The sequence below is a fragment of the Schistocerca nitens genome, chromosome 6 (assembly GCF_023898315.1).
Source record: "Schistocerca nitens isolate TAMUIC-IGC-003100 chromosome 6, iqSchNite1.1, whole genome shotgun sequence".
In the NCBI taxonomy this organism is placed as follows: Eukaryota; Metazoa; Arthropoda; class Insecta; order Orthoptera; family Acrididae; genus Schistocerca; species Schistocerca nitens.
Window position 1 is genome coordinate 658,387,663 of NC_064619.1, and position 25,332 is coordinate 658,412,994.

Genomic DNA, 25,332 nt, shown 5'->3' on the forward strand with positions numbered 1-25,332 from the left:
ACTCTAAATACTGTTCACTACAAGCTACTGATGATTTTTATATCAGTAAAACGAAGCGCGATCGCTGATAAAAATACGAGAATGGCATGAATCAAGAGCGGGCCCGCAAAATTACAGACCAGTATCCTTAACATACGTTTGCTGCACAATTCCTGAACACTTTCTAAGTCTGAATATAATAAATTTCCTTTACATCGTGAAGCTTATGTTCGCGAATCAGCACGGTTATAGAAAGCATCGCTTTTAGGGTGTTCGTCTCCGTGCCCGCATGCCAGGCCTGCCTTTCCTCGATTCAGAATTCTGCGAAATTTGCGAAGGCATCTGGTGATGATTCTGTTGTGTTAATACGTGATGGGCATCATATCACGTTGTTGTGAGACCAAGGAGAAAAACGTGACCACGTCATCTGTTTATTACCCCATTCCATGCATAAAACGCAGCCTGTTGTGTGGAATTCATGTGACTGTTTAAAACGCATTGTCCCCAAGAAACAAAAACCTGGTGCGTAGTAAATGATTGTTTGTCATATAATGATATGCTGCGAATTCTGGATGAAGGGCAACAGGCAGATTCAATAGCCCTATTTTTGCGGAAAAGTTTGACACGGTGCCCCATTGCATTCTGTTGACGGAGGTCCGAGAATCTATTTAGGATCCCAGATACGTGATTTGCTCGAAGATTTTTTAAATAATAGTGTCCATTACGTGGCCCTCGACTGCGGGCGTTCATTAGAGATTAGGGTGTCGTCAAGAGTGCCCCAGGGAACCGCGATAGGACGACTTTTATTCTCCATATACGAGGGCAGTTCAATAAGTAATGCAACACATTTTTTTTCTGAAACAGGGGTTGTTTTATTCAGCATTGAAGTACACCAGGTTATTCCCCAATCTTTTAGCTACACAACACTATTTTTCAACGTAATCTCCATTCAATGCTACGGCCTTACGCCACCTTGAAATGAGGGCCTGTATGCCTGCACGGTACCATTCCACTGGTCGATGTCGGAGCCAACGTCGTACTGCATCAATAACTTCTTCATCATCCGCGTAGTGCGTCCCACGGATTGCGTCCTTCATTGGGCCAAACATATGGAAATCCGACGGTGCGAGATCGGGGCTGTATGGTGCATGAGGAAGAACAGTCCACTGAAGTTTTGTGAGCTCCTCTCGGGTGCGAAGACTTGTTTGAGGTCTTGCGTTGTCATGAAGAAGGAGAAGTTCGTTCAGATTTTTGTGCCTACGAACACGCTGAAGTCGTTTCTTCAATTTCTGAAGAGTAGCACAATACACTTCAGTTGATCGTTTGACCATGGGGAAGGACATCGAACAGAATAACCCCTTCAGCGTCCCAGAAGACTGTAACCATGACTTTACCGGCTGAGGGTATGGCTTTAAACTTTTTCTTGGTAGGGGAGTGGGTGTGGCGCCACTCCATTGATTGCCGTTTTGTTTCAGGTTCGAAGTGGTGAACCCATGTTTCATCGCCTGTAACAATCTTTGACAAGAAATTGTCACCCTCAGCCACATGACGAGCAAGCAATTCCGCACAGATGGTTCTCCTTTGCTCTTTATGGTGTTCGGTTAGACAACGAGGGACCCAGCGGGAACAAACCTTTGAATATCCCAACTGGTGAACAATTGTGACAGCACTACCAACAGAGATGTCAAGTTGAGCACTGAGTTGTTTGATGGTGATCCGTCGATCATCTCGAACGAGTGTGTTCGCACGCTCCGCCATTGCAGGAGTCACAGCTGTGCACGGCCGGCCCGCACGCGGGAGATCAGACAGTCTTGCTTGACCTTGCGGCGATGATGACACACGCTTTGCCCAACGACTCACTGTGCTTTTGTCCACTGCCAGATCACCGTAGACATTCTGCAAGCGCCTATGAATATCTGAGATGCCCTGGTTTTCCGCCAAAAGAAACTCGATCACTGCCCGTTGTTTGCAACGCACATCCGTTACAGACGCCATTTTAACAGCTCCGTACAGCGCTGCCACCTGTCGGAAGTAAATGAAACTATACGAGACGAAGCGGGAATGTTTGAAAATATTCCACAAGAAATTTCCGGTTTTTTCAACCAAAATTGGCCGAGAAAAAAAATGTGTTGCATTACTTATTGAACTGCCCTCGTATATAAACGACCAGACGGATAGGGTGAGCAGCAATAAACGACTGTTTCTGATGACGCTGTTGTGTACGAGAAGGTGTCGTCGTTGACAGGCTGTAGGATATACAAGATGACTTAGGTAACATTTATAGTTGGTGTGATGAGTGGCAGCTAGCTGTAAATGTAGAAAAAGTAAGTTAATGCAGATAAGGAGGAGAAACAATCACCTGCAGTTCGAATACAGCATTAGTAGTTTGCTACTTGACCCAGTCACGTCCATTATATAGCGAGGTGTAATGTTGTAAAGCGACATAAAGTGGAACGAGCATGTAAGGATTGTAGTGGAGAAGGCGAGTGGTCGACTTTAGTTTACTGGAAGAGCTTTGGGAAACTGTGGCTCATCTGCAAAGGAAACTGCATATAGAACACCAGCGCGACCAATTCCTGACTACTGCTTGACTGTCAGTGTCCCCACCAGGCTGGATTAAAGGGAGATACCGAAGCAACTCAGAGGCGGGCTGCTAGGGAATGCTTCAGGAGCTCAAGTGGGAATGCCACAAGGGAAGGCGATGTTCTTTTTGAGAAACACTACTGAAAAATTTTAGAGAACCGACATTTGAAGCTGATTGTAGAATGATCCTATTGCCGCCAATGTACGTTTTGTGGTATCGATAGCTAGGATTCCACGGCGTAGCTGCCAGTGAAGTTGGCACTACGACAGACAACGATGACAGCGCCCTCTAGCAGGCGCAGTTCAGCTCTACGAGCACAACGGTAGATTCTGTCCATTTCATCATGTGCAGACAACCAGGACACTTCGCTTCAGCTTTGCTCTACATACGACGGGTCTAAGACTTTGCATCTGTACAAAGTTATGTATTATTCTTGCACCAGTACACCACTTTTACTCACTGCAGTACCGACGTAATTTTCGTGCTCCTGCAACTACCCACGCGCCGCCTTCCAGGCGGATACAAAACGTTTAATGTAAGGACCACGAACATACGATAAGGGAAATTAGAGCTCATGCAGAGGAATATTGGCACTCGTTTGTCCCTCACTCTGCGAGTGGAATAGGAATACGGATGTCTGGTAGTGTTACAATGTACCCTCCGCCACGCACCGTACGGTGACTTGCGGAGTATGTATGTAGATGTAAATGATCATATATTATAGACCGTGTTGCATTTTAAGAAATTGCAGACGTCTTGTGTTTTTGCACACGCACTGTAACAAGAGGATGCGATGTCATACATGGTGGAATGTGCGACCACCTGCGGTCTGTCTGCCACCAGAGGATGACGAGTTTTAGTGTGTAGCACAGCTGGCGTAAAAATGGTTACTGCACTGGTCTTGCTACGGACAAATGTCGGGGTGATGGAATGTTAAAAAGCCTCTATTTCAGAAAATGTCCCCGAAGAGTACTACGCGAGTTATAAAATTATTTTTGAGAATGTTGGCTGTTGACTCTCTGCATTGGTCTGCAGCCTGCATGGTGAGCTGAACTGTTCTGAATGCATGAGGTGAGAGTTAATTGTTTATACAGCGTCCCGCCGGCACTGCGCAGTCATAGGGGAATGAGCCTAACGACAGTAGCACAGTGTGTGCCAGTGGACAACGTTGTGGCTCATCTGCGTTCTTAAGGCTCGCAGCAGTGTTGGTAGCGAACACATTACGGTGGAGGCAACAGCAGCGTTGATGTGAAGCGCCAGGCGGCACGGTCCGGTGTAGCACTCTTTGACGTGCTTGGGGCTCTCCAAGATGTGGTGTTTACTTGAAAGCAGGTATCGCAACCGCTTCCGTCCTGCGGCAACAGTAGTGACAGTAGTTTAAATACACTATCGGCCATTAAAGTAGCTACACCAAGAAGAAATGCAGATGATAAACAGGTATTCATTGGACAAATACAGTATACTAGAACTGACATGTGATTACAAAGGGTTCAAATGGCTCTGAGCACTATGGGACTCAACTGCTGAGGTCATTAGTCCCCTAGAACTTAGAACTAGTTAAACCTAACTAACCTAAGGACATCACAAACATCCATGCCCGAGGCAGGATTCGAACTTGCGACCGTAGCGGTCTTGCGGTTCCAGACTGCAGCGCCTTTAACCGCACGGCCACTTCGGCCGGCTACATGTGATTACATTTTGGTGGCATTTGGGTACATAGATCCTGAGAAATCAGTACCCAGAACAACCACCTCTGGCCGTAATAACGGCCTTGATACGCCTGGGCTTGAGTCAAACAGAGCTTGGATGGCGTGTACAGATACAGTTGCCCATGCAGATTCAACACGATACCACAGTTCATCAAGTGTAGTGACTGGCGTATTGTGACAAGCCAGTTGCTCGGCCACCATTGACCAGACGTTTTCAATTGGGGAGAGATCTGGAGAATGTGCTGGCCAGGGCAGCATTCGAACATTTTCTGTATGCAGAAAGGCCCGTACAGGACCTGCAACATGCGGCCGTGCATTATCCTGCTGAAATGTAGGGTTTCGCAGGGATCGAATGAAGGGTAGAAAATGGCTCTGAGCACTATGGGACTCAACTGCTGTGGTCATAAGTCCCCTAGAACTCAGAACTACTTAAACCTAACTAACCTAAGGACAGCACACAACACCCAGCCATCACGAGGCAGAGAAAATCCCTGACCCCGCCGGGAATCGAACCCGGGAACCCGGGCGTGGGAAGCGAGAACGCTACCGCACGACCACGAGATGCGGGCTAATGAAGGGTAGAGCCACGGGTCGTAACACATGTGAAATGTAACGTCCACTGTTCAAAGCGTCGTCAATGCGAACAAGAGGTGACTGAGACGTGTAACCAATGGCACCCCATACCATCACGCCGGGTGATACGCCGGTATGGCGATGACGAATACACGCTTCCAATGTGCGTTCACCGCGAAGTTGCCAAACACGGATGCGACCATCATGATGATGTAAACAGAACCTGGATTCATCCGAAAAAAGGACGTTTTACCATTCGTGCAGCCAGGTTCGTCGTTGAGTACACCATCACAGGCGCTCCTATCTGTGATACAGCATCAAGGGTAACAGCAGCCATGGTCTCCGAGTTGATAGTCCATGCTGCTGCAAACGCCGTCGAACTGTTCGTGCAGATGGTTTTTGTCTTGCAAACGTCCACATCTGTTGACTCAGGGATCGAGACGTGGCTGCACGATCCGTTACAGCCATGCGGATAAGATGCCTGTCATCTCGACTGTTAGTGATACGAGGCCGTCGGGATCCAGCACGGCGTTCCGTATTACCCTCCTGAACCTACCGATACCATATTATGCTAACAGTCATTGGATCTCGACCAACGCGAGCAGCAATGTCGCGATACGATAAACCACCATCGCGATAGGCTACAATCCGACCTTTATCAAAGTCGGAAACGTGATGGTATGCATTTCTCTTCCTTACACGAGGCATCCCAACTACGTTTCACCAGGCAACGTCGGTGAACTGCTGTTTGTATATGAGAAATCTGTTGGAAATGTTCCTCATGTCAGCACGTTGTAGGTGCCGCCACCATCGTCAATCTTGTGTGAATGCTCTGAAAAGCTAACGATTTGCATATCACAGCATCTTTTTCCTGTCGGTTAAATTTCGTAACTGCAGTACGTCGTCTTCGTGGTGTAGTAATTTTAATGGCCAGTAGTGTATTAAATATAGACATTACTAGTACTGATAACGTTGTCTGGTGTGAACTCTGAGGCTTCGTTTTCAAAAAAGTTGCTACTTCATTGCTAAATGCTGGGGAGTTAGACGTCCTTGAAAAGTAGCCAAAACTTGGTAGCTCATCACATCAATCCTCATTTCTTATCAATATGAATCCAAGCCCTGTGTAGAAGTTTGATAGAGCACAGGAAGTTCACCAGAGGCTGTAACTTTCGAGTGTGTATTATTCAACACTTTACGTGACCTATTTATTCAGATGAGTAAAATTCTTGATACAGGTCGAAAAGCTGAGAGGCGTCTTCTTAGTATTTTTTTAGATTTTTAGAGTTTATACGTGTTGTCTCAGAAGTGCTGCTCAAGTGGTAGGGACTCAGTGAAAAGTCTCATTCAGATGTCTGTCCCCCCTCTTCTGCTGATGTTTCACAATGGGGTTGGCAGCATCTTCACGTCTGCAGAGTGTGTGTCAGTGGCTGTGCATATACAAGTACCAAAGTCCCGTACAGTGAACCTGCATCCCCAGAATCTTGCTGCTGCTTGTGGCAGCTGCACCGCCCACTATGTAAACAGAGGGCTGCACAGTGAGAGCACTTAACAGAGTTGTACGGCCCGCACTGACGCGGCAGCAGCAGTCGCCATGCTGTGCATGAGGGAGGCCAGTAGTTGAACAGCTGGACAGCAGCTCTGTGTGGTGACCATGCATGTTATCTACATGGTTCCCACCTCCCCCACTCCCCCTTCACTACAGTCGCACACAGAAATGAATGCAGTGCTAGAGTGGACCAGATGCGGCAGTACGGCTTGTCTTTTGCGAGCAGACCTGTGTGAGTAGCAATGACTTACTAAAGCTGCAAATATGTACCTGTCATATTTTTATGCTACTAGAAACGGCGGTGATCTGTGTTCGAGGCTGCCTCCATGGGTAATACAGCTTTGAAATTTGGGATGTATGTATTTTTTCTTCAAGTTTCCTGCTCTGCTGGCTTTACGTTTACTTAAAACAGCAGATACTGACTGATGCAAACGCATCGCTATAAAGCTATAATGCGTCCGTGTTTGTAAAATACGTTTTTACACAGTGGTGGCTATGTCTGCAGTAGGTTTTTAATTCTACATACTTGTATGTAAAAGCGCCGCCATTTGTACATCACCTAACCGACGTAGAAGTATGGGGAGGGAGAAGGTGGCCATTTTCGCTCACAAGATAATCCATACAAATTATAAAAAAATATATGTTGTATGTTCCATACTGTTCCTCAGCCACTGGACAGATCTGAACCAGACTTGGTACACATATCATTTACTGTCTGGAAAGAATCACTGTATGAGTGAGAACCACCCACCTATCACGTAGGTCGCAGTGGGCGTGGAAAGCAGTGTAGATGGGAGAACACCGATTTTTAGTCATCCAGTATTTCAGAATGAGAGCACTTACATTTCCAACAAACTTAACACAGTATTTCAAACCTTTACGAAACTCGACACATCAAAAAAACTTTTGCATCGCCCCAGTTCCCAGACCTCCTGAAGACAGACGTTTACTGTGGATATTGTATCACAGACACTGTCCCTCTGACTGCTCGGAGAGTCACTAAACAAGCCCAAAGATGTAAACAACCATGCATGAGCAGCGCCTATTAGACAACAACGCCACCATGTTGAAAATGCTTTTCGTGCAGCCACAGGACGTCGTGTTGCGATTCAAACTGTGTGCAATAGGCTACCTGATGCCCAACTTCACTCCCGACGTCCACGCCGAGGTCCATCTTTGCAACCACGACACCACGCAACGCGGTACAGATGGGCCCAACATGCCGAATGCACCTCTCACGATTGGCATCACGTCCTCTTCACCGATGATGTCGCATATTTCTTCAACCAGACAATCGTCGGAGACTTGTTTGGAGGCAACCCAGTCAGGGTGAATGCCTTACACACACTGTCCAGCAAGTGCAGCAAGGTGGACGTTCCCTGCTGTTTTGGGGTGGCATTATATTGGGCCGACGTACGTCGCTGGTGGTCATGGAAGTCTGCGTAACGGCTGTTCGATACATGAATGCCATCCTCCGATCGATAGTACAACCATATCGGCAGCATATTGGCAAGGCATTCAAAGACGCCAATTCGCGCCCCCAACATGCACATCTTGTGAATGAGTTCCTTCAGGATAACGACATCGCTCGACTGGAGTGGCCAGCATTTTCTCCGGACATTCACCCTATCGAATATGCCTGGAATACACTGAAAAGGGCCGTTTATGGACCAGGTGAGCCACCAACCACTCTGAGGGATCTACGCCGAATCGCCGTTGAGGAGTGGGAGAATCTGGAACAACAGTGCCTTGATGAACTTGTGGATAGTGTGCCACGACGAATACAGGCATGCATCAATGCAAGAGGACGTGCTGCTGGGCATTAGAGGTACCGGTGTGTACAGAAATTTGGACCACCATCTCTGAAGGTCTCACTTTATGGTGGTACAACAAGCAATGTGTGGTTTTTATTAGCAATAGAAAAGACAGAAATGATGTTTATGTTGATGTTTATTCTGATTTTCTGTACAGGTTCCGGAACTCTCGGAACCGAGGTGAACACTGACGACACCCACAAAAAGATGAAAGGATAGAAGTTTGTCGTTTGCTACATTTTCGCTGTTCATGCAATAAAACTGCCATATGAAGCACGAGATTTTAATTTATTACTTCTTTACTTCTAATTGTATTCGTAATACATTTTGCAGATAGAATTTAAAATGCGACTGCCATCCGTTCGGTGGCACTTCACAATAGGCGCGTCGTCAGTTACGCCGCCGCGTTTCCCACAGACGCCCCCGCGGCACGAGGGCGCTGCCACGAACGATTACGCCGCTGCCAATGAGATGCAAGCATCCCCCCTCTGGACATCTAGCGGAGAGTTTACTTAAGTTCCAACATCGAAGTGCAGAGCCCATTTGGCGTGTTTGTCATTTCATATCATTTACAGACTTTTATAGTAGTCAGGACTCGTCACCTACGGAACAGCCATAGCACTGAAGACTGCCTGAATTGTAAACGTTTGTATTTGTATATATTTCAACATTTAAATCTACTGCAAGCAACTGACACTGCAACTACAGCAAACAAAGTTATGTATTACTTTCACTGTTTGACGTTAGATGTAGAATAAATTTGTACCTGAATTCTCTGTGCATGAATGGCATCTGTTCCTCGATCTTGTATCCACTAGAGAACCACAAAGCTCTCTGTGGTGTCACCGCCAGACACCACACTTGCTAGGTGGTAGCCTTTAAATCGGCTGCGGTCCGTTAGTATACGTCGGACCCGCGTGTCGCCACTATCAGTGATTGCAGACCGAGTGCCGCCACACGGCAGGTCTAGAGAGACTCACTAGCACTTGCCCCAGTTGTACGGCCGACTTTGCTAGCGATGGTTCACTGTCTACATACGCTCTCATTTGCAGAGACGACAGTTTAGCATAGCCTTCAGCTACGTGATTTGCTACGACCTAGCAAGGGCCATATTCAGTTACTATTCTGAACCGTCAAGAGCGACGTTCATCATTAATGGATTAAAGTTAAGTATTAAACTAATTACGTCCGCTTTCTGAATTCTAATTCCTTGTCATGTTCTAGACCACACGTCATTATAGTTCTTCCCTCCTCACGCCAGCCTGCGTGAGCTAAAACGCGTGCATTTTGGCCTCCACTAGTAACATGGTTTTGGTTGGCTCTTCTGCCAACTACAACACTCTCCAAGCAATTTACAACAATAACGTGGAGAGAAACGAGGACGGAGAGATGGACAGACAACAATGGGGAAGGAGGAGATACACATAGAATGAGCGGGAAGTGGACAGTGTCCGCAGCTCGTGGTCGTGCGGTAGCGTTCTCGCTTCCCACGCCCGGGTTCCCGGGTTCGATTCCCAGCGGGGTCAGGGATTTTCTCTGCCTCGTGATGACTGGGTGTTGTGTGATGTCCTTAGGTTAGTTAGGTTTAAGTAGTTCTAAGTTCTAGGGGACTGATGACCACAGATGTTAAGTCCCATAGTGCTCAGAGCCATTTGAACCAAGTGGACAGCGAGAGGGGAGAGGAATTGGGCAGAGAGAGGGGAGAGGAGGAGATGTTCACAGAAACGAAAGAGAAGGAGATGGGCAGCAACAGGGGGAGGAAGAGATAGGCAGAGCTATGGGGGAAGAATAGATGAACAGACAGAGGGGAGGAGGAAATAGATAGAGAAAGGGAAGAGGAGGAGATGGATAGAGGGAATAGGAGGTGAATGGACGCAGGAAGGGAGGGGAAGGTTACGAACAGGGAGAGGGGGAAGAAAAGATGGACAGAGAGAGTGGGAGGAGGAAATGGACAGAGAGAGGACAGAAAGTGATCGAAAGAGATTTGGGGGGGGGGGGTGTATAAGGTGGACAGAGAGAGGTGGCAGTGAAGATGGACAGAGTGTGATGGTGGAGGAGGTGGTAAGAGAGAAGAGGAAGGCGGAAATGGACTAACAGAAGATTGGAGTATTGGAGTAAATGCATACCTGGGCAACGCCAAGTACTTACATAGTTTGGTCATAATTTAGTGGCCGTCCCGAGTGGCCGTCCCGAGTGGCCGTGCGGTTCTAGGCGCTTCAGTCTGGCTCCGCGCGACCGCTACAGTCGCAGGTTCCAGTCCTGCCTCGGGCATGGAAGTGTATGATGATGTCCTTAGGTTGGTTAGGTTTAAGTAGTTCTAAGTTCAAGGGAAGTAATGACCTCAGACGTTAAGTCCCATAGTGCTCAGAACCATTTGAACCATAATTTAGTCGCAGACACAAGAACACGAGCGTATACTTTGATTACATAAGGTCCCAAGCCAAGTGGTTGCTTTGTTTACAGAAGGACGATAACGAGCCGCCTGTGCTCATATCTGCTCAGCCATACCACTATTTCTACAGCTACATCTACATCTACATGACTACTCTGCAATTCACATTTAAGTGCTTGGCAAAGGGTTCATCGAACCACAATCATAATATCTCTCTACCATTCCACTCCCGAACAGCGCGCGGGAAAAACGAACACCTAAACCTTTCTGTTCGAGTTATTATTTCTCTTATTTTATTTTGATGATCATTACTACCTATGTAGGTTGGGCTCAACAAAACATTTTCGCATTCGGAAGAGAAAGTTGGTGACTGAAATTTCGTAAATAGATCTCGCCGCGACGAAAAACGGCTTTGCTTTAATGACTTTCATCCCAACTCGCGTATCATATCTGCTACACTCTCTCCCCTATTACGTGATAATACAAAACTAGCTTCCCTTTTTTGCACCCTTTCGATGTCCTCCGTCAATCCCACCTGGTAAGAATCCCACACCGCGTAGCAATACTCTAACAGAGGTCGAACGAGTGTAGTGTAAGCTGTCTCTTTAGTGGACTTGTTGCATCTTCTAAGTGTCCTGCCAATGAAACGCAACCTTTGGCTCGCCTTCCCCATAGTATTATCTATGTGGTCTTTCCAACTGAAGTTGTTCGTAATTTTAACACCCAGGTACTTAGTTGAATTGACAGCCTTGAGAATTGTACTATTTATCGAGTAATCGAATTTCAACGGATTTCTTTTGGAACTCATGTGGATCACCTCACACTTTTCGTTATTTAGCGTCAACTGCCACCTGCCACACCATACAGCAATCTTTTCTAAATCGCTTTGCAACTGATACGGTCTTCGGATGACCTTACTAGATGATAAATTACAGCATCATCTGCGAACAACCGAAGAGAACTGCTCAGATTGTCACCCAGATCATTTATATAGATCAGGAACAGCAGAGATCCCAGGACGCTTCCCTGGGGAACACCTGATATCACTTCAGTTTTACTCGATGATTTGCCGTCTATCACTACGAACTGCGACCTTCCTGACAGGAAATCATGAATCCAGTCGAACAACTGAGACGATACCCCATAGGCCCGCAGCTTGATTAGAAGTCGCTTTTGAGGAACGGTGTCAAAAGCTTTCCGGAAATCTAAAAATACGGAATCAACTTGAGATCCCCTGTCGATAGCGGCCATTACTTCGTGCGAATAAAGAGCTAGCTGCGTTGCACAAGAACGATGTTTTCTGAAACCACGCTGATTACGTATCAATAGATCGTTCCCTTCGAGGTGATTCATAATGTTTGAATACAGTATATGCTCCAAAACCCTACTGCAAACCGACGTCAATGATATAGGTCTGTAGTTCGATGGCTTACTCCTACTACCCTTCTTAAACACTGGTGCGACCCGCGCAATTTTCCAATTTGTAGGTACAGATCTATCGGTGAGCGAGCGGTTGTATATGATTGCTAAGTAGGGAGCTATAGTATCAGCGTAATCTGAAAGGAACCTAATCGGTATAGAATCTGGACCTGAAGACTTGCCCGTATCAAGCGATTTGAGTTGCTTCGCAACCCCTAAGGTATCTCCTTCTACTATGCAAAGCTTATTAATAATGTGAAGCAAAGAACTCTGTCGACAATATAGTACCGCAAGTTCCTAATGCTACGTAGAGGACAATAGTGGAAGAGAATATACAATAAAAATATTGTGCTAATTTTAAATATGTGCAAATGAGGTTTATTAAAGTAATATTACTTTGAATGTATTCATCATATTTTTGAAAATTCACATAATTTTGTGACAATGATTTATTATTTCAAGTGCCTTGAAATAGCACGTAATCCTAAACAGTGCTAGGTTGAACTCAAAACTACTAACGTTTAATTTCCCCCCCCCCCCCCCAAAAAATGGCAATGCGGCTGTGAAATCCTTGACAGCATGGCACCTGTTCCTTGCGCTATTTGTGATGCACATATAAAACGCCCGTGTGTGACTATACTGGGTGTTCAGTGTGACGTCATATTTGCATTGTATGATGCTGACAGGGGGGAGAGGGTGAAACATACTGCTTAAAACAGGATGATGTGGTTGATTGTAGCAGGCGTTCCAAACAGGCGTTGCAGGTGGACGTGTACAAGTCAGGCGCACAGCGCAACTTCGTTGCCACACACCTCGCTTCTTCTATAGCTGTGTCCCTTACGCAGAAGATATCGCACTGCCGTAGATCCATTGATAGTTGATTTGGGAGAGCGGACCAAACAGGGATCGATCCCATCGGATTAGGGAAGGATGGGGAAGGAAATCGGCAGTGCCCTTCCGAGGGATCCATTCTGGCATTTTCCTGAAGCGTTTTAGGGAAATCACGGAAAGCGTAAATCAGGATGGCCGGACGAGTGTTTGAACCGTCGTCCTCCCGAATGTGAGTCTATTGTGCTAACCACTGCTCCACGTCGCTCGGTATTTGATAGGCTGCTTGCCTGCTGGCAATGAGTATTTAAATATTTTTAGGATGCCAGAATACTCTTTACTTTTCAGGAGAACTATCGTTTGCAATGTGTACCACTCATAATGACCATTACATTAAATAACAATAAGAACACACAAGTGAAGTAGAACGAAATCTGTACTGTTTAGGACATGCTCTCACTCTATGTACATCTTTCTCCATGCGCATTCACCCTCAGACCGAAGCCACCCATTGTGTCAGATGTTTCCGGAGTCTATGATCTCGGATGTTAGCAATTCAGAGGCAAAAAAAGGTGATGCTTCCTTATAATTCCGTTGTTCTGACGGTCAATTGGAGACGAGAAAACATATTTCTCAATCGTTTCACGTAACTGACCACACACACAGTGCATGATCACGACACAATAAGTTTATTTGACTGGAATAAGTCTCTCAGTGAACCAGCGTCTTGTTTCAGATCTAGCATATCTCAGCATAGGGCCAGTCAGCCACAAGTTTACAGTAGCCTATGTTTCTCGAATAGACCCAAGAGGACCGCTGGACTTTAACTCCCTCCTCCATAGGGATTCCCGTCAACAGTGTGGCGGGTCCTCACTCCACAAAACACTGTGGGGAAGTTTGGACTCGAATCGAGGACAATGGCGCGAGGACTGGAGAGCAGCGACTAAACAGCACAGTCCTTCCTTCCCTCGCCGACCGAAGATGGGTGGTGGGAGAGCTTCACCCCGCCACGGTATCAACCTGCTATCTCAGGGTCGAGCGCCACCAAACATTCATGAGTTAGCGCCATCGGCTACGGAGGTGGCTGGATTAGCAATGTGAAATGAACTAGTACTCTGTTGAAGAAGATGTGTGCTAAAGTGAAACCTAGGGATCAGCTCTGCTTAATACTGCAGCCTTTCACAAAATGTTTCTTGCTCGTGTCCTCCGCCACAGTGCGATATTTTTTGTTTCTTTCACGGGGTATGTACGAGGGCAGTTCAATAAGTAATGCAACACATTTTTTTTCTTGGCCAATTTTGGTTGAAAAAACCGGAAATCTCTTATGGAATATTTTCAAACATTCCCGCTTCGTCTCGTATAGTTTCATTGACTTCCGACAGGTGGCAGCGCTGTACGGAGCTGTTAAAATGGCGTCTGTAACGGATGTGCGTTGCAAACAACGGGCAGTGATCGAGTTTCTTTTGGCGGAAAACCAGGGCATCTCAGATATTCATAGGCGCTTGCAGAATGTCTACGGTGATCTGGCAGTGGACAAAAGCACGGTGAGTCGTTGGGCAAAGCGTGTGTCATCATCGCCGCTAGTTCAAGCAAGACTGTCTGATCTCCCGCGTGCGGGCCGGCCGTGCACAGCTGTGACTCCTGCAATGGCGGAGCGTGCGAACACACTCGTTCGAGATGATCGACGGATCACCATCAAACAAGTCAGTGCTCAACTTGACATCTCTGTTGGTAGTGCTGTCACAATTGTTCACCAGTTGGGATATTCAAAGGTTTGTACCCGCTGGGTCCCTCGTTGTCTAACCGAACACCATAAAGAACAAAGGAGAACCATCTGTGCGGAATTGCTTGCTCGTCATGTGGCTGAGGGTGACAATTTCTTGTCAAAGATTGTTACAGGCGATGAAACATGGGTTCAGGCGATGAAACATGGGTTCATCACTTCGAACCTGGAACAAAACGGCAATCAATGGAGTGGCGCCACACCCACTCCCCTACCAAGAAAAAGTTTAAAGCCATACCCTCAGCCGGTAAAGTCATGGTTACAGTCTTCTGGGACGCTGAAGGGGTTATTCTGTTCGATGTCCTTCCCCATGGTCAAACGATCAACTCTGAAGTGTATTGTGCTACTCTTCAGAAATTGAAGAAACGACTTCAGCGTGTTCGTAGGCACAAAAATCAGTACGAACTTCTCCTTCTTCATGACAACGCAAGACCTGACACAAGTCTTCGCATCCGAGAGGAGCTCACAAAACTTCAGTGGACTGTTCTTCCTCGTGCATCCTACAGCCCCGATCTCGCACCGTCGGATTTCCATATGTTTGGCCCACTGAAGGACGCAATCCGTGGGAGGCACTACGCGGATGATGAAGAAGTTATTGATGCAGTACGACGTTGGCTCCGACATCGACCAGTGGAATGGTACCGTGCAGGCATACAGGCCCTCATTTCAAGGTGGCGTAAGGCCGTAGCATTGAATGGAGATTACGTTGAAAAATAGTGTTGTGTAGCTAAAAGATTGGGGAATAACCTGGTGTATTTCAATGCTGAATAAAACAACCCGTGTTTCAGAAAAAAATGTGTTGCATTACTTATTGAACTGCCGTCGTACACTAGTATCCTGAGACTGTCAGTTGACTCCTGAGCAACCAATGCCTGAAGAAACGAATTAATGTTCCAGCATGGTCCCACCCAGTGGAGACAGTGGGCCAGGATGGATCGCTGTTGTTTTCTCCCGACGGAAGGAAGCTGATGTTTATCCAGAACGACGTCTCCTCAGTGGCCGACGCCAGATTCGTTTACTACGGCAGACCTGGAGCCCTGGAGAATCAGTACGCTAACCTGGTTACCTTCCGCTTCCCCAAGGTAAATTTTTCAGCGACGCTTTGTTATATCGCACATACACCAGCAGTTTTACTAGTCATTTGAAGAATGTCTAAACTCCTTACCGAAATGCCAATGAAGTGAAGCACATCTAACATGCAGTTTCCATACAACATACAGCACCGCATTTTAAATTTTTAACGGATGTAGTAGTGCCCGCATCTCGTGGTCGTGCGGTAGCGTTCTCGCTTCCCACGCCCAGGTTCCCGGGTTCGATTCCCGGCGGGGTCAGGGATTTTCTCTGCCTCGTGATGGCTGGGTGTTGTGTGCTGTCCTTAGGTTAGTTAGGTTTAAGTAGTTCTAAGTTCTATGGGACTTATGACCACAGCAGTTGAGTCCCATAGTGCTCAGAGCCATTTGAACCATTTTTGATGTAGTAGTATTGTACTACATAGCCCTAAGATGTTCGAAACAAGATTTTCAGTGCTAGCAGTGTACTTTGTTAGAACTGTTTTGCTGCAACATAGTGATATATGGAGTAAATTGTAGCCGCGCTGGATTAGCCGAGCGGTCTAAGGCGCTACAGTCATGGACTGTGCGGCTGGTCCCGGCGGAGGTTCGAGTCTTCCCTCGGGCATGGGTGTGTGTGTGTTTGTCCTTAGGATAATTTAGGCTAAGTAGTGTGTAAGCCTAAGGACTGATGACCTTAGCAGTTAAGTTCAAATGGCTCTGAGAACTATGGGACTCAACTGCTGAGGTCATTAGTCCCCTAGAACTTAGAACTAGTTAAACCTAACTAACCTAAGGACATCACAAACATCCATGCCCGAGGCAGGATTCGAACCTGCGATCGTAGCGGTCTTGCGGTTCCAGACTGCAGCGCCTTTAACCGCACGGCCACTTCGGCCGGCAGCAGTTAAGTCCCATAAGATTTTACATACATTTGAACATTTGAGTAAATTGTCGCAGTTCTATTTACTTATACGTAACAGCGAATACTACCAAAAATTCTAAGAGAATCGGTTCTATGAATCGATTTTGAGACAAAATTCGCTGTTTTCGGCACAAAATTACTAAATTCGAGTTGAATGCGATGATAAAGAGTTTTTAACACATAATTCTGACGTCCCAATTAGCCTGCTGCTCTCAAGTTGAGAATGACGACAGTACAGAACAACTCCGAAGACGCCCACACCTGCTCAGAGTAACCACTCGCAAACAGTAAACGAAGCTTCAGCGATTGTCTTTATAACAAAGTCCATGTTTTCTCACTGGAGACTAATTTTACACCCATAGGGACCACAAACCAGTGGTTGAGTTATCGGGGCCGCACTCCCGTGTTACAGAGCGGCCAGCACTATCCATGCCTACAGCTTTGGATACTTTTCCTCACCTCCTACAACTAACTGTACCATTAAACACAAGCCCGCCGCACAACACGAAAATGAGGACGGCTACGTCGGCCATTAGAGGAACCAGACCCGGCGTTTGACCAGACATACCGGTTGGTTATAATTAAACTTTTCCTATTGAACACGTTATAACAAGGAACCTAATCACCGTACGGAAACCAAACTTGGTAGCGTTAATGTCAAGGACATGGGCAAGAGAAATAATGGAGAATCTATTCAACTGAAACACTTTTAATGTGCTACTAGGTACATCATACGATTACAGACAAATGCAGGAAGATCTGCAGCGGATAGGCACTTGGTGCAGGGAGTGGCAACTGACCCTTAACATAGATAAATGTAATGTATTGCGAATACATAGAGAGAATGATACTTTATTGTATGATTATACGATAACGGAACAAACACTGGTAGCAGTTACTTCTGTAAAATATCTGGGAGTATGCGTACGGAACGATTTGAAGTGGAATGATCATATAATATTAATTGTTGGTAAGGAGGGTGCCAGGTTGAGATTTATTGGGAGAGTCCTTAGAAAATGTAGTCCATCAAGAAAGGAGGTGGCTTACGGAACGCTCGTTCGACCTATGCTTGAGTATTGCTCCTCAGTGTGGGATCCGTACCAGATCGGGTTGAGGGAGGAGATAGAGAAGATCCAAAGAAGAGCGGCGCGTTTCGTCACAGTGTTATTTGGTAACCGTGATAGCGTTACGGAGATGTTTAGCAAACTCAAGTGGCAGACTCTGCAAGAGAGGCGCTCTGCATCGCGGTGTAGCTTGCTCGCCAGGTTTCGAGAGGGTGCGTTTCTGGATGGGTATCGAAAATATTGCTTACCCCTACTTATACCTCCCGAGGAGATCACGAATGTAAAATTAGAGAGATTAGAGCGCGCACGGAGGCTTTCAGACAGTCGTTCTTCCCGCGAACCATACGCGACTGGAACAGGAAAGGGAGCTAATGACAGTGGGACGTAAAGTGCCCTCCGCCACAGACCGTTGGGTGGCTTGCGGAGTATAAATGTAGATGTAGATTACATACCGATACCATTACTTCTAAAACAGGGCTCGAGATGGCGCCCATGAGTGTCGAGAAGAGTCTGAAAGCGCAGGATTGCATTCTGCACAGCAGAACGATGCATGTGCGCAGGTATTCTGGCTATCTTTATTGTTACTCTGCGCTTCAGATCAACACATGTGTGAATGTTCCCCTGCTAAACCCTGTCCTTCAGGTAGCCCCACAACCAGAAATCGCAGGGAGTGAGATCTGCTGATGCAGCCGACTAAGCATTTGGAAACGATAGGCTGGTACTTCGACCGATTCAAAATGTGTTTCGGAGAAGCAGATGAATTCACGAGCGATATGCGGTGGTGCCCCATCTTGCACGAAAGCTGTTGAGTTCAATGCGTCTCTCTTCTGTAGAGCGCGTATGACACGCTGGCGAAGCTTACAGCAGTAACGCTGGCCAGTCACACAGCACGTCTTTGGTCCTTCAAAGCCAACCTGTTCAAAAAACCATGGGCCAATGATGAATGTAACCGTGAAGGCACACCATACGGTAGTGCCTCACAGAAAAATGAGCTTCGTCTGTCCATTGGATGGTTCAGGACCAGCCCTCGTCAACATCAGTCCTTGCGAGAAAGTGGAGTGCAATGTCAACACGTCGTTGTGTGTCCTGGAAGTGCAGCTGCAGAATGAGTGTTGTCTTGATAACAGAGCTTCGCCAATAATGCCCTGCTCCTTTTGTCCAAGCTCATGTTGGCATGTCAACAAGTGCACTGCTACTGGTCAGGTGTGTGAGACTACGAATCACGATGACTGATCACGGCACCTGGTGGCCATAGTTGGAACTGGACGGTGGTGCCGTGACGCATGGAAATCACGCACCCCATACTCTGGACATTAATGCTAGTAAGGCTGATAATCGTACGGTAATTTGCTTCCGTGTTATAACATGTTAAATAGAGAAAGTTTAACTACACTCCTGGAAATTGAAATAAGAACACCGTGAATTCATTGTCCCAGGAAGGGGAAACTTTATTGACACATTCCTGGGGTCAGATACATCACATGATCACACTGACAGAACCACAGGCACATAGACACAGGCAACAGAGCATGCACAATGTCGGCACTAGTACAGTGTATATCCACCTTTCGCAGCAATGCAGGCTGCTATTCTCCCATGGAGACGATCGTAGAGATGCTGGATGTAGTCCTGTGGAACGGCTTGCCATGCCATTTCCACCTGGCGCCTCAGTTGGACCAGCGTTGGGGGCGTGAGCGGAAGACGGCCTAACGGTGTGCGGGACCGTAGCCCAGCTTCATGGAGACGGTTGCGAATGGTCCTCGCCGATACCCCAGGAGCAACAGTGTCCCTAATTTGCTGGGAAGTGGCGGTGCGGTCCCCTACGGCACTGCGTAGGATCCTACGGTCTTGGCGTGCATCCGTGCGTCGCTGCGGTCCGGTCCCAGGTCGACGGGCACGTGCACCTTCCGCCGACCACTGGCGACAACATCGATGTACTGTGGAGACCTCACGCCCCACGTGTTGAGCAATTCGGCGGTACGTCCACCCGGCCTCCCGCATGCCCACTATACGCCCTCGCTCAAAGTCCGTCAACTGCACATACGGTTGACGTCCACGCTGTCGCGGCATGCTACCAGTGTTAAAGACTGCGATGGAGCTCCGTATGCCACGGCAAACTGGCTGACACTGACGGCGGCGGTGCACAAATGCTGCGCAGCTAGCGCCATTCGACGGCCAACACCGCGGTTCCTGGTGTGTCCGCTGTGCCGTGCGTGTGATCATTGCTTGTACAGCCCTCTCGCAGTGTCCGGAGCAAGTATGGTGGGTCTGATACACCGGTGTCAATGTGTTCTTTTTTCCATTTCCAGGAGTGTATAATCACCTGGCAGACGTGGAACATTTCAGGGAACACTTGGAGAAGAGAGCGTATAAATTTTCTGATAGTGCTAAAGTATTAGGTGCAGATCTCAACTTAGCAGCTACATCGTGGGAGAGTCACACGATTAGGTAAGGAAATAGAGACAGGGGTCGTGTGAAATCAATCTAAGTGCCTTATCCGAAAATCACCTTGAGCTATTAATCAGGGAACTCACTCGTGTGGCTAACATCTTAGATCTTCTCGTTACAAACGGACGGGAACTTTTCGTTCCAATTGTGGAGCAAGGAATCAGCGGTAATAAGATCATTGTTGCATCAATGACTATGAGTCTCAATAGGAAGATATGTGTTTCTGCTTATAAAGTGCAAACAGGAACAGATTACATAATACCTGATCAGTCTCCATGTAACATTCATCTCTAAGACTGGTATTTTTATGTATGCAAAGTTCAAGAGTGCTGTACTAAGCGCCATGACAGGTAAGTGCCAAGAAAAGTCATGAGGGACGACTGGATTCGACATCTGTCGCATCAGGGGCACTCTGGAGCTCCCCACTGAGACAGTCTTTCGTTGTAGATACCATGATTTCTGCGAATCCTGTTAAACTTGCACTTATGGGAAGTTTACTGGTACCTTCAAAGCTGGACCTGCCACGGGGAAGGAGTACGTGACATTCTCACCATGCCAAAGTGATGTCCGATGATCACTGATGTTGAAGTCGCTAAGGTGGTTGGCGACTGCTACAGGTACCAGTAGATGTCTTGACTTCAGTGTCAGTTGCTGCCGTTTAAGGAAATCTGTATCGACAAGAATGGAAAGGGTTGGGTTGGCATTACTTTTTTTTTAACTGTTATTTGAGAAATGCCAGTCGTTTTAGTTAGTGGAGGTGCTGTATTACTCATTGATAGTAGTCATTGGAGTGGAGTTGGTCTAATAGTTCCAGTTATGGTTCGCATCGCCTGGTTTAGCTGTGTGCCAGCAAGGTTGGCATGGCAGCTATTGATCCAGACAGAAGCACAGTATTCTGCTGTTGAGTGTACGAGGGATTTTGTGCTAATTGTTAAAGTTTAGGCTTCTGAATCGGGTTAGTTCTAGTTCTCAGTTCTGCTACATATTTTTCCAGGTGTTGTTTGAAGGTGAGTGTTCTATCGAGAATGACACCAACCTACGTAGGTTGTTTATTACCCTTGAAAATGGTTCAAATGGCTCTGAGCTATATGGGACTTAACATCTGTCATCAGTCCCTTAGAACTTAGAACTACTTAAATCTAACTAACCTAAGGACATCACACACACAGATGCCCGAGGCAGCATTCGAACCTGCGACTGTAGCAGCAGCGCGGTACCGGACTGAAGCGCCTAGAACCGCTCGGCCACCGCGGCCGGCTATCAAGGTTCATTGTGAACTTATCATAATGGATAATAACAGTTTTTTGCTCATACCTGTTGTTTAGATGAAACGACGTGACTTCAGTTTTGTTTGGATTCCACTGGAGCGCCCATTTTTTTAAATATTCAGGTATTATTCGAAGGTCTTCTGTCAGTACAGTCATAAGTTTGGGCAAAGCTCGAAGTTTGGTTACCGATGGCAATGTCACCCGCATAAATAAATTTCCCAGGCGTTGGTGGTATATCTGAGATGCATATTGGTGAGGTCAAAAACAGTCTGAAACGTTTGTAAGGGTGTAGCAGGGTAGATTGTGCAGAGATATAATTGTTAAGGAAAAAATGGATACGCTGAGCCACTTCCGAGTTAACTAGCGTTGAAGTTAGCCAATTAGGCCGTTGCGGGCGCAAATTCAAGCGGCCCGCCAGATACAACTACGTCAGTTGTTATAGCGTAGATGCCTGCGCGCGAGACTGTCCAGCCTTTGGCTGCTGTCCATCCCTACTACCACCACATGTCCAATCTGCGTACCGCTCTCTTGTTCGGTTTTAGGAAACTAAACGAAGAACACGTTTGGCGACGTCGTCTCTGGCGAGTTGGGGTGGCAGTCACTGAAACAAAAGCGGGTTTCTTCTTGACGAGATCTATTTACAAAATTTCAATCACCAACTTTCTCTTACGAATGCGAAAATATTTTGTTGAGACCCGCCTACGCAGGGAGAAATGATCATCATAATAAAATAAGAGAAATCAGAGGTCGAACGGAAAGATTTAGGTGTTCCTTTTTCCCACGCGCCATTAGAGAGTGGAATGGTAGAGAAGTAGTATGAAAATGGTTCGATGAACGCTCTGCTAGGCACTTAAGTGTGTGTTGCAGAGTAACCATGTAGATGTAGATTGGCTAACTTCAGTGCTAGTTAACTCTGAAACGGCGCCACGTATGGAATTTGTTTCTTAACAGTTATTTCTCAACACAGCCTACTCTGCAACACTCTTACAAGCTTTTCAGGCTGTTTCTGAGCACCCTGTGTACAACTATGTCGTTAAATCATATTCACCAAGTTTCAAGAAGGTGCATTAAGAAGTGAATTTAGGAACATACAGCCCAACCCATCTCACCAAGTTTCGCTCGCGTAGGGATCGTGAAACGAAGTTTGAACTATCTACAGCATAAACGGAGTCTGACATCGTAGGCTTTCCTGGCGTAATAAATCTTGAAAGCCTCTTGTTGCCGGAACGTAAAATCAACTCGATCCGATATTTCGGCGAACCAACTGGTCGCCATCTTCAGGAGAGTGCTGCTTCTGCTGATGAGTCCCGCTGATAACTGACGCCAAGCTGGCAATCGACGTCCTATGTAGGCCTCCGTACCGTACACGGCGCATGCGCCGCCCATCATAGTTGCTCCCGTGCAAGACTGGGAGGTGGCGGAAACGATATATCGCACTCAGGGACGATATTCGAACACTCGGACGGGCCGCACCGAAGAACGTTCTGTTTTGATGCGAGATAGTACAGGATTCCACGGCCTGCTAAGAGGAAACCCATTGTCTCTGTTCATTAAATTATCCGCCAACCTAATTTCAACTGCTTCTTTGTACACTGTTCCAAAAACCAGAAGTGTTGGCAACTATCACAATTTCTTCAAATTTCATACCGTGTCCCTCATTTAAGCAGTGTTCTGCTACTGCAGATGCCGGCCGCTGTGGCCGCGCGGTTCCAGGCACTTCAGTCTGTAACCGCGCGACCGCTACGGTCGCAGGTTCGAATCCTTCTTCGGGCATGGATGTGTGTGATGCCCTTAGGTTAGTTGGGTTTAAGTTGTTCTAAAATCTAGGGGACTGATGATCTCAGACGTTAAGTCCCATAGTGCTCAGAGCCATTTGAACCGTCTACTGCCGATTTTTCCGGCTGTTGTAGCCTCGTATGACGTCGATGTTCCACATACCTGTCATGAACTAAGCGAATCGAACGGCCGATGTATGCCTTCCCACATTGGCACGTAATTTTGTATGCACCGGATTTCCTAAGCCGCAAATCGTCTTTCACAGAGCCGAGTAGTAACCTGATCTTAGATGGTGGACGGAACACACTTTTAATGTTAAAATTCCTTAAAATTTTTCCTATCTTAAACAATATGCCCCCAGCATAAGGGATAAAGGCCACCGATCTACGCTCCTCTTCAGGCACCTCCAGTGATGGTCCAAACTCCATAGCCCGACGGATCTGCTTCTCAGTGTATCCATTTTCCTTAAAACAGCCTTCAAATGCGCAAGATCTTGTGTGAAGCTGCCCGCATCGGAAACGGCATATGCTCTGCGTACCAAAGTCCTAAGGAGGCCACTGCATTGGTGTGATGGATGACAACTCTTAGAATGCAGATACCGATCCGTGTGCGTCGGCTTTCGGTGAACACTATGTCCCAAAGTACCATCAGGTTTTTTATAAACCATGACATCTAAAAATGGAAGCATCCCATTACTTTCAACCTCCATGGTGAATTTAATGCGGTGATGAAGACAGTTGAAGTCCAAAAATCTATTGAGAGCATCACGTCCATGTTTCAGACGAAAAGGGAATCATCCACATGTCTCCAGAAGCACGTTGGTTGCAAAGCCGAAGTCCTGAGTGCCATATCCTCGAAGTCCTCCATAAATAAATTGCCTCTATGGGTGATAAAGGACTACCCATAGTCACTCCGTGATTCTGTTCAAAAACGTTGCCGTTAAATAAAAAATGCTTGGATGTCAGCACATGACGACAGAGCTTCACCAACTCTTCATTCAGTTTTTCACTAAAACCAAGGAACTCTTCCAGAGGGACTCGTGTAAACAGAGATACCACATCAAAATTCACTAATAGATCTGAAGGACTCAGCGTCAATGATTTCAGTCGTGGAATAAAATGGAGACATATGGATGATTCCTTTTTCGTGTGGCCACGTGGACGTGACGCTCTTGATAGATTTTTGGACCACTTCAATTGTCTTCATCCCCGCATTAAATTTACCATGGAGGTTGAAAGTAATGGGATGCTTCCATTTTTAGATGTTACGGTTTATAAAAAATCTGATGGTACTTTGGGATTTAGTGTTCACCGAAAGCGGACGCACACGGATCGGTATCTGCATTCTAAGAGTTGTCATCCACCATACCAACGCAGTGGCGCCCTTAGGACTTTGGTACGCAGAGCATATGCCGTTTCCGACTCGTGCAGTTTAACACAAGAACTTCCGCATTTGAAGGCTGTTGTACGGAAAATGGATACTCTGAGAAGCAGATTCGTCGGGCTATGGAGTTTGGACCATGACTGGAACATATATCGGTAGCCTTTATCCCTTATGCTGGGGGCGTATTGTTTAAGGTAGGAAGAATTTTAAGGAATTTTAACATTAAGAGTGTGTTCCGTCCACTTTCTAAGATTAGGGCACTACTCGGCTCTGTGAAAGATGATTTGGGGCCCAGGAGACCCGGTGTGTACAAAATTCCGTGTCAATATGGGAAGGCTAACATCGGCCGTTCGATTCGCACAGATCATGACATGTGTGTGGAACATCGCCATCATACGAGGTTACAACAGCCGGCAGTAGCAGAACACTGCTTAAATGAGGGACAAGGTATAAAATTTGAAGAAACTGTGATAGTTGCCAACACTGCCGGTTTTTGGAAGAGTGTCTATAAATAAGCAAATGAAATTAGATTGGCAGATAATTTAATTAACAGAGACAATGGGTTTCCTCTTAGCAGGTCGTGGAATCCTGTACTATTCTGCATCGAACGTTCTTCGGTGCGGCCAGTCCGAGTTTTCGAATATCGTCCCTGAGTGCGATATATCGTTGCCGCCAGTGTTCTAGTAAGGGCGGCGCCACCTCTCAGTCTTGGAAGGCAGCAACTGTGATGGGCGGCGCATGCGCCGTGTACGGTACGGAGGCCTATTATATAGGACGTCGATTGGCAGCCTG

General features: G+C 46.7%; 1 protein-coding gene across 4 annotated transcripts in view; it reads left to right on the forward strand.

The window, feature by feature from the left end:
* Nucleotides 1-25,332, forward strand: part of LOC126263720 (venom dipeptidyl peptidase 4-like) — a 358,865-nt gene that overhangs the window by 144,575 nt on the left and 188,958 nt on the right. For all 4 annotated transcript variants that reach the window (XM_049960872.1, XM_049960874.1, XM_049960871.1 and 1 more), the window contains one exon: nt 15,525-15,709. In XM_049960872.1, the coding sequence (XP_049816829.1) occupies nt 15,525-15,709 (185 nt within the window). The remainder of the gene's footprint in view (nt 1-15,524; nt 15,710-25,332) is intronic.